The sequence below is a fragment of the Etheostoma cragini genome, chromosome 7 (genome assembly GCF_013103735.1).
Source record: "Etheostoma cragini isolate CJK2018 chromosome 7, CSU_Ecrag_1.0, whole genome shotgun sequence".
Taxonomy (NCBI): domain Eukaryota; kingdom Metazoa; phylum Chordata; class Actinopteri; order Perciformes; family Percidae; genus Etheostoma; species Etheostoma cragini.
The window spans coordinates 1,105,740-1,115,962 of NC_048413.1; the positions used below are offsets into that span (position 1 = coordinate 1,105,740).

The 10,223-nt window shown below is 43.0% G+C and overlaps 1 protein-coding gene across 1 annotated transcript in view; it reads left to right on the forward strand.

Annotated features, from left to right (window-relative positions):
* The first annotated feature begins 764 nt into the window (after window positions 1-764).
* Window positions 765-10,223, forward strand: part of lima1a (LIM domain and actin binding 1a) — a 23,131-nt gene continuing 13,672 nt past the window's right edge. Inside the window, exons 1-4 of the mRNA XM_034875653.1 lie at window positions 765-1,031; window positions 2,864-3,051; window positions 3,905-3,950; window positions 8,095-8,544. Coding sequence (XP_034731544.1) covers window positions 2,927-3,051; window positions 3,905-3,950; window positions 8,095-8,544 — 621 coding nt within the window. The 5' untranslated portion in view covers window positions 765-1,031; window positions 2,864-2,926. The remainder of the gene's footprint in view (window positions 1,032-2,863; window positions 3,052-3,904; window positions 3,951-8,094; window positions 8,545-10,223) is intronic.

The window sequence follows — 10,223 nt, forward strand, 5'->3', positions numbered from 1 at the left end:
TCTCTATCTGCTAGCTGCCTGTCCCCTGAACACACTGTAAAAAACATCTCCTCTCTATCTGCTAGCTGCCTGTCCCCTAAGCACAGAAGGGAAGGGACGGGATGAAGAGGAGCAAGTCTCGTTTTGTTTGAAAATGCTTTAAATGTCAACAACAAATAACGTCACCCAACATCGCTTAGAGCACCTTTACATTTTCAAAAAATCTATTAGATTATTCTACTTTTGTGTTGAAATATAATTTACCTTACATTTTGTGGCACTTTTGGATTGGCTCTTTCCCCCAGAGATGTGATGGGGAAGCGTGAGTTAATCGGGGGGCATGGTGTCTTGGAGCGGGGAGCGTACACTATCACCTCTCTTATGCTCTGCAGGGCAGAATATCATGTGCTACAGCGCTGTGAGATAAGCTACACGCAACTGTACAAACAGGGATGATCTTTGAACAATGGTCAAATAGTTCCCAGTGAATATCGAGCAAGCAAAACCTGTGCCAATGTACATGTGGGCATGTCGGTATTGTTTAGAGACCTGAATTAAGCAAAATATCTTTTTACTCTCATTTTGATGCAATTTCCCCTTTTTTTCAGTGTGCTCATCCAGGATTGAGAATGAGTCACTTCCTCATAAGTCCTGACCTCGTGAGAAAGTAGGCAGTCATCTGCAGTTCACTCAACTTCCAGGAATCCAGTGTGGGATTCCCCCCCTCCCCCTCCCCGTCCCCCTCCCCCTCTCGGCCCTCCCCCCTCTGCCATGTTGGCTGGCTGCTTGCCTCACACAGCTCCGAGCGGCTCTGTCTGTGCGCACACTGGACCCTGCTGATTGGACGAGTGAGGAGAGCTCGTACCTGCCAGGTGGAGGTGAATGCTGCATAATATCTGAGTTAAATGGGAGTGGTGGCAGCTCCTCCCACTTCCCTGTCTACTCAAAAGCACCAGTGGCAGCAGCTGAGGAGATAAAAAGAGAAGGAAATACACAAGTAGCGGACTACTGAACACACATCCGGGGGAAAAAAACAGCTGGCATAGTCACAGGTAAGCCGTTTTGTGCATTCTCTTTTTTTTTTTTACGTGATGTAGTGAAAAAGAGATCAGGTTAAGCTCTTTTTTTTAACCGTGTGTTTCTTTGAAGTTTGAAATCAAACATTCATGAACTTGTTTAATCTTTTCAAAACTAGAAATCAGGCTGCCAAGGCAACCGGTCTTCTATAACCTCAGGGTAAATAGGTGGTGATACTGGGGCCTGTTGTTGCCTTTGACACAGGACTTAAACACTTTGCATGGGCCTGTGTCAGTTTTACATGCAGCTTTGTAATCTCAACCTCAGGACAGAGGAGTCCTCTCAGTCACTCAGTCCTCCTTCGTTGGCATTTGACCTGGTAGGAAAGTTTTCTTTGTGACTCTGTGTGGTGATGATGGGAGTTTGAGCTGACCGCAGTAAAGGACACTTAGTCCCAGCTGAAATGGTTAGTCAAATGATCAAATTGTACGACAGGAGATGGATGAATAGAAACAGTTTTGAGAATCTATTGTTTTTTTAAAGTCATTTATGGCTGTTTCCAGGATTTCAAATGTGAAGGCTCACCATTTTTCTGACATTTTGAATAAAATCTATTTGGGGTTTTGGACTTTTGGTTGGACAAAATAAGACATTTGAAGCCCTCCAATAAATCTCATTATTGAAAAATAAATAAAAATCAGCCGGTTAATGACAAAATAGTTGCAGCTATCTGCAACTTCTCTCAATTGGGGAGCAACAATTCCCTAATTCTTGTGGTTGTGGAAATGAACCAACTAGTCCTAATCAGGCAACCCCCCCACAGTGTGTGATGATTGAGTTGTTAAACCTTTGATGGTTTTGGCTCCTTACATTAGATCATTTGCTGATCTCTTGTCTTTAAATTGTAGAAAGTGTTGTGTCTTTTGGTTTGGACCTGGTTGAGACAAAAAGAGAAACCTAGAAAATGATTCACTGTTTCTGCTGTTTAGTGGACCAAAAGATGAATCAGTTTATCAGTAACGGAGCCTTTAATGCAGGTAAAAATGGTGCATTATTAGTTAAATGTTATCTTGAACAATCCCAGTGGTGGAGGAAGACTTTACACAAAGGAAACCGTGTTGGGGGAAACTAACGAGCCGTAACATCCCACAGTAGTCCACCTGCTGGCTGACGTCGAGACCCCGGGGCTCTGCCGTCACCAGCCCACTCATCCACCTCCATTGTTTGATTCATCTCGAGCGTGTATAACTCACAGATGACAGTTATTTATGAAAAGCTAACTAACAGGGCTGCTGCGTGAGCCTGCTTGTCTTTGGCCTTGAGTCTGTGGATCCAGAGAAGTGTTTGTGTGTGTGGGGTAGGGTTTTTTTGTGGACTGCAGGCGTATCGGTTGTCTCTTGGTTGTTGCCCCCCAGGCACATCTTTGAGCAGAGTCACACAGGGAACAGATGGTCAATGGCTGTGTGACGCGCTCTATTGACTTTCTGACTTGCACAGAGGCCGGCCGATGCTGCAGTGACACGGACACACGGTGAAATGGGGAGTCTGGCAAAAAATATTGATTTGTGGGTGAGGTTGGGTACTGGTGTAAATAAGCCTGAACTGGCATGTCTGATTTGATCTACTCTGAATTTAACTACGTGTGAACAAAAGAGGTAGTGTGACATTTATTTAGGAGTGTGAGAAGTGATACATACATTTTAAATGTACAGAAAGGGTTTCCTACAACTACACCTCTTCAGTTTCAGAGCTGCAAAACAAGGAGGAGGAAGAAAAATCCAAGTTTACCACCAGTACATGTGTTTTATTTTCCTCTTTTTTGTTTTCATTTAGCTCAACATGCAGCTTCTTTTCTGTCTCCTCTCAGAGTTACGACGTGTGTTCCTGGCAAGCTGACGAGACAAATTGATTGCTCAGACGTGCATCAAAGATGGCCTCCGCCGCTCCATTCAGCCGCAGACAGTGGGCGTCCCAGTCACTGAGGGTCACCGCCAAGGAGATGTCCATCGTCTCAGCGCGGGGTAAAAACAACGCCATCGCGGAGCGCTTTTCCAAGTAAGTCCCACCTCGGCTCACTCTGCCCCTCAGGCTTCTGCTACGAGTTTAATTAATAATTCACCAGCAGCCACTCAGCAGATAAGTCTCTTTTATTTTTAGTTTTTTCTTTCTTCTGTCACTTCCGAAATGAGGTCACGGGTCTTCCTCACAAAATGTTCTCGCCACTCAGCTGTCTCGAGTTCCCTGTTTTGTAAAATGATCACACCATGAGCCACCACCAGTTACTCCAGTTGTGTAGTCCTCTGGTTCCCAGTCTTTAGAGTTAACCCAAGGAGGATTCAGCCAGGGCTTTCCCTCTTTCACCTGTCCAACATATCTTGTTACTCATTTGTGAATTGAGAAGGTGGTAGGATGTTTCCTCTGTGCACTTCCTCTGTATGACCACTAGGTGTTAGTACTTCTCTATTTTAAGGGCAATTAACAGTTGGAGTTTTTTTTTTTTTTAAAGGCCGATTCCAATTATCAATTAATGAAACCAATATTTGGAACTGATTTACAGTGAAAATAAAATATTTTAGTCGAAATGTTAAACTTCAGAACTTTTATTTATTTTTGGGGTGGAGCTTTTTCACTTTTTCATTAAATGGTGACAGTGGCTAGACAGGAAAGGGTGGAGAGCGATGAGGTGACACGCAGCAAAGGGCCACAGGTCAGACTCAAACCGGGCCTCTGCGAAGGCCTCAGCCTGCATGGGGCGCACGCTCTTACTGGGGGGGGGGGGGTGTAGACATTTCATGGTGGTTTCCTGGGCGTGTGCAGCAGGATGGTAGGACCAGCAGTTTGTGATGATGGGTCGCTTGACCAGAAAAGTTTTCCTGTTCACTCCCAACGTCTTCTTCCTCATCCTTAGGTACCAGATGGCAGCAGAGGAGGGAAACGCAGAGAAAAAGAAAGCGGTAGGGAACTTTTTATTCACTATCAAACTAAGATCTTAATGTGTAAAGTAACTAAAGCTAAAGAGTATAAAGTAGAATATTTCTCTCTGAAATGTAGTGGAGTAGAAGTAGAAGGTGGCATGAAAAGACTAAAGTACCTCAGCATTTGTACCTACGTACAGTACTTGAGTAAATGTACTGAGTTACATTCCAGCACTTATAGATCAATGTGGATCAAACCCAATATTATTGCTACAAAGTGAAAAATAGCTATACATACATTTAAGATGCGCCTTTTATTTTGAAATTTCCCCCTATTTATTTTTTCCTTCATTAAAATGTCTGGAAGAGCTAAGTAATTGTCAAATCAAATTTTAGTTGCTTTTTTGTGAGTTGTTTTAGTATTATCTTTTTTTCTAGTATACTGTGCACATTGTAATTGCTAATTTACATGCTGGTTAAAAGAGCTGATTGAGGAGGACTTCATTTAAACTACTCTTATAAACCGCTGTGCAGACCCATGGGTAGTAACTTTGTATTTTAGCTGATACAGGATGTTGTTTTCTCAGCTCTGGGCACGCACACACAGGCTCCATGGATTCAAATCCTCACCCACTCTTCTGTGCTTGTTTTGCAAGACAAGCCACAACTTAATCCTCATTAGTGCATGGAGTTTCATAATCCCTGAGAACGTCTGATTGGCCACAAATCACCTGTATGGGACTGCAGGGCCTGTAGTTTTATTATAAGGCATCGTACGTCAAATCAAATTAGCTGGGAACTACAGCTTTCAGATACATGTAGTGCATCCCTCCTAAATTGTGAAGTTGAAAGTAGATAAAAATTGAAAAAGGTGAAGAACAGTTCTTGAGTAAATCTACCTGTTTATGTTCTAGGGCTGCACAATATCTATTTCTTTTTTCTTTTTTTTAATCAACCGCCGCAATAAAAGTTTCTTGAGTGCTGCTCTGTCTAACCCTAAAGAAAATATCAAACTGCTCATTAAAATGTACCCTATATTTTTTTATTTTTAAGTGGTGCCTTTTTATATTCAACTCAGTGTTTGCTAAAATACAACAAATTTAAAACCAATGAAATGGTTTCCACCAGAGTACTGAAAGTAGCAGAAATGCAGAACGGAGTACACTTGACTAGTACTTTTTTTTATTGCACATTGCTTCTTTTCTTCATATTGTGCTGAATCTCTACAGTTGAATGCTAGAAAACTCTTTCTTTATCCTAAGGTGAGGCATCTGTTCATGTCCGCACACAGCAGCAAGAGTAGGTGAGCCGTATCATGCAGCGGTGGTAACAAGATCTATGATTTTATAGATCTAATTGTTTTTAAAAGGGCATTCAAAACTGTTTTCAAAATGACTTATTTTACCACTGCTAGTCAATTCCCAGTTATTGTTACTGCAGCCTGTTTATGCAGAAGGTTTAATTTACAAAGATATTGTTTCTTCTCAGATATTGTGTTCTGATTTTCTACTAGGGCTGCACAATTAATTGCAATTTCCTCAAAATCGCAATATGGACTAGTGCAAGGGAGGAGGGGGACAGTATGGCAGGCGGGGCCCATTTTTGTAAAAGGCTAATAAAGTTTTTCTATTAATGGGAACGACTCGGCCGCGGTGCCCCGTCCTCCTCCCATTGCTCTCTCTGACCAATCAGCAGGCTGCAGGTTTTCACATCACCTTTTGGTATCGCCTCTGCTCGCTCGGAACCTCTACTGAGGTGGTGCTAAAAGGAGCCGTTAGCAGGTACCAGGGACTTTTTTTCTGTCATGGAAAACCAAAAGTCCAGAGTGTAGGAGAGTAGGTACCATGCAGTGGAAAACCTCCATGTGCATGTGTCAAACCGTACTTGAATCTGAGGTGATGTCAAAAATTATACCTTCTTAACATTGGCATGTTGGTGTTGTCTTTGCGAGCATGTTAGCATGCGCCACGTAAGCATGTAGTTGCTTCCTGAGTAAAGCCTCGCAGAGCGGATGGCAAGGCTGGCCATGTATCATACACCTTGCTGACATCTCCCATGATGCATTGCACAATAATGCAATAGATGGCAGTAAAGTCCAGTCCACATCAAACCAACGGCACATGTCCCAGAAATGTAAGCATATATAATTTGCAAGTATTAACAACTCTGGGATTAAAACATTACAGTTTTATCTTAAGATCTTGGGCCTGAATTAAGTTGTACGACCGGCGTTAGAATTAAGAACAGCTGTTGGAAATGGTCATTTTTCAAAATCCACGTGTATTGCGATGCGGATCGTGGGCTCTGTATCGTGAGGCAACACCCGGCCCTACTGTCCACTCCTAGTCTTGTTGTGTTGCTGACTCTTCCCAGTTCGTTTGAATGCAGCATGTTAGGCAGGAATTTTCTTGTTAGTCTTTGCTGTCACTCCTGGGAATGGATGGAATGGTTCTGTAGCATTTCTTTCTGGCATCTAGCGCTCTCAGTAGGAAAAGTAAAGCGAGTAGAGACAGGAGAGGTAGTCAAAGGTGTTACTATGGAATGCGGCCCCTAGAGCCAACACTGGGTAGAGAGACGCGTCAGGACGGCTTATCAGAACATTACTCTTCATGTTTAGTCTCCCTGCATTTCTTTTCTAGCACTCCTTTACCTTTTTTCTCATTTCCTGGACTTATTTTCCCTTTCCCTCCCTGACTCTCTGTTTTAGATTTCCTCTCCAACCCCGCCCCTTGCCCCCTTCACTCCCTCTCTGTTTCCTTCTGTCCTTCCTTCCCTGTGTGCTGTAGGAGGGGGGTGGGCTGGTTACTTCATGCTGCTCTGATCACTTCTCAGGGCGCTCACATCTGGAACAGCTTGTAGCCAGCCAGCACACACACACACACTTAACTCACCCACACAAATTTTAAACTCCCAACGCCAACTGGACAGCCGGGTCTTCAGCAACTCTCAGGTTTTTACTTTCTACTTGTGGTGCTGTTTTTTTCCAGCGTTTTGGTCTGTATCCAGCCTGATTCAGGTTCATAGACTTGCATGCTGAGCAGCCCTTTGTCTCTTGTGTTTCTGTTTCTCCTCCCCTCTTTTAGAACTGAACGTGTTTGCTTGCATGAATGCTAACAAATGACTGTGTGGACGGTGTTATATTTAGTGTTAATTTCATTCAGCAGGAGGAACGGGTGGTGTCAGTCCAAGATCGAACCAACTAAAAGTAGATTCAGAGAGCAGCTAACGTCCCTCAGTGTGTCTGTCCTGCTGCTTTAATACAAGTAGTGAGTCATGGTTTTTAAAGTGCTGGTGTTATCTTCTCTTTTTTTACATGCAGATATACTGCACATCTGCATGAGAGGACTTTAGAAGAGTGCTGTTAATCTATTTAACTTGATGTGAAACTGAACGGAGTGTATCTTTGGGTTGGGCTGTTGGTCAGACACAACGAGCAGTCTGAAGACCTTGCCTTGAGTTTCAGGCATGTTGTAATAGATGTTGTTCACTTTTTCCAGACATTACAACCTTTTATGTGTAACCAATCTTTATTTGTTGACACTGAAACAATAAGTTACAGACCTCTTGTCTAGCTCTAGCTCTACAACCTGAAATAATTTGATTTACGGGTTTTTGTTTTTCAAAAGACAAAACTAATGTAAGTTACTATTTCAAGAGTTGATCAAGGCCCTTTTCAAACAAAAATTCCAAACTTGCATGGTTTCTTAAATGTGAGGCTTTTCTTTGTCTTTGACAGTTATGTAAATATCTTTTGGACAGTTTTGTGGAGTTTCCAGGATAATTTGGTTTTGTCACAGTTTCCTGGCATTTTCTCGTCAATTGATTGTATAAAAAATAAATGGCAGGTAAATTCATAATGAAATGATTTGTTAGATCATTAAGTAACCTTTCATAAAAACTACCGCTGTTTTGAAAGTCTTTTTTTTTATTTTATTTTAATAATTAAAGATTTAATCTTTAGTAGGAATCAGTGAGTTTGGGAGCTGAGCCACAGACGGGTGTGAAGTATTGAGAGAAAGGCTAACACATTTTGGGTTAGGGCATGGGTTCATGAGATTTGGTGACGACGCCATGGCAACCTTATCTTTGAATCAAGCCTTGGGGCACAGGAATTGCTTGCATTTTAGGTTTCAGGCTGAAAAGGAGTGTAAATAACCGCTGAGGGCTCGTTCTTTCTCTGCAGGTTGTAGAACCTCTTCCCTCCGCCCTGCGCAGTGGGAATCTGAGTGTCCTAAAGAAACGCTGGGAGCAACAGCAGCAGTCCAGCCACAGAGCCCCACATCAGGCCTGCAGCCCTGCTGACGCTCAGATCCACATCTGTCAGCCCACTGGCCCAAATCCTAGACCCACATCACAGATTGAGAACCAGCCAGACACCCTGAAAACCCCCACTAGACAACTCTCACTAGACCAGCATACTGAGCCCGAGACGCAGGTTCACTCCGAGACCAGCTCCAACCAGCTGCAGTCGGCTCAACCCCAGCATCTGAGCAACATGGAGGAGATGCCCAGCAGAGATTCAGAGGGGCAGGAGGGAGGAGCAGCAGCTGAAGTACCGGACTCTGAGAGGCCGAGTGTTCCCCTCAACAGTCTCAAGATGATGTTTGAGAAGCGGGAGAACCTGAACGACGAGGTGAGTCTTTTATCGGACTGTCATGGTGACCGGCAGGTTATGGCGTTTGTCCATATCGGAGTCAGAAGTTAGGTGTAACAGTCTGAAGAGAGAACTTTAGTTTCCTCTTGAGACGGATTATGGCAGAGCTTTCGCTGTGTCCTATGCAAGCGGCCTGAAGTTTATACTTGTGCATTGGTGCCTAAGTCTCAGTGTAGTACAGTGTAACTATAGTTCCATTTCTTAAGGTGCAGGTTAGGCTACAGCGTGGGGTCTGTATCTCCACGTACTTGCCCACAGCGTCAATTTTTAAGGCAGAAGCATAAATTGGCCTTCAGACAGAAAATGATTGGTTTAAAAAAAAAGTTAGCTTGTTCTCAAAGAGGTCAGATCCCTCCAGTGCTGTCATGCTGCTAGTCACATGATGCAGCTTCACTTCACCATCCCTCAACACACAAACTCAGCTGACTTGCCGACATCCTCTGGGGAAGCATCAGTGACCGGAGCTTTGTGCCCCCCCGGGCAGCTGATTGTTATTTGTGGAGCATAAAAGTCGAGGCATTGAACATCCAGTCATGCATTTGCTTGAGGCGTGTACAATTTAAAGTGCTCCTACACAAGGTGTGACTTGTTAACAACGGCCATTCTCTCTCTCCTCTCTGTAATGAAATGTTTGGTCTACTTAGGTTTTTATTTTGTAAAAAAATGTCTTTGTAATTTAATTATTAATCAAAATCCATTATGGAATCGTTCAAAGAATCAATTTTTATATATATATATATATATATATATTTATTTTCTCCCCCCCCACCGCCCTAGTATTGTACATGATTGATTTGAAGAAAATGGCACCACAGCGATTTAAAGCTCTTACGATCAAGATTTTAAATTAACAATGGATCACTTCTAGTGACGAACCCGCAAAAGAATGATCAATCATCTTTGCCGTTTCCTTCCGTTCCAGAGCGTTTTTGCGTTTAAGAGTTCAGTCTTCATCTTTTAGAAGAGGACATACTGTATTGATCCCTGAGGGGTTGTTGTCTTTTCACATAACACACATACCAAGGCCTGAAATACACAAACGGGGCACATGCACATGCAGGGTATCTCTGCAGTGCCCAGGAGGCGAACTCCTGCTGAACCTATGACATTCTACCTGCTGAGAACTATTAGCAACTAGCTGGTGGACGTAGTTGAACATTTGGCACACAAAGAAACTAATAATATCATCAGGAGGTGGTGGAGACCAAAAATGGGAAGTAAGATGAGAGAGTAATTGGACTTAAATTCATCAAGTGGACACAAACAAGACTCCGATTGGACAATACCGGGGTTTCCGCAGGGTCTTAAAATGTCTAGCTAATTAAAGACTTTTTAAGGTCTGTGTTCTGTCTATATCCTTCAAAAATGTCTTAAATTTGACTTGGTGCCTGAAGTGTGTGTGTGTGTGTGACTACGCAGCTGGTCGCTTACACTTTTAAAGTTGATATGGTTGTGTACAACTTGTTTATGTTGTGCATAAGGGACAAAAAGAATCCACTGAAGGGAGTAAAGACAAAAGAGAGGTGGAAGCAAACTTGCAATATCAGACTCTCTTTGAGTTTCCATCTCTTCTTCCTGATTAGATTCTAGAGATAAGAGCAGCTTCATTAGAGAAGTTCAGAGAGCAGACAACAACCCCTTGTACCTCGGAGCCAACC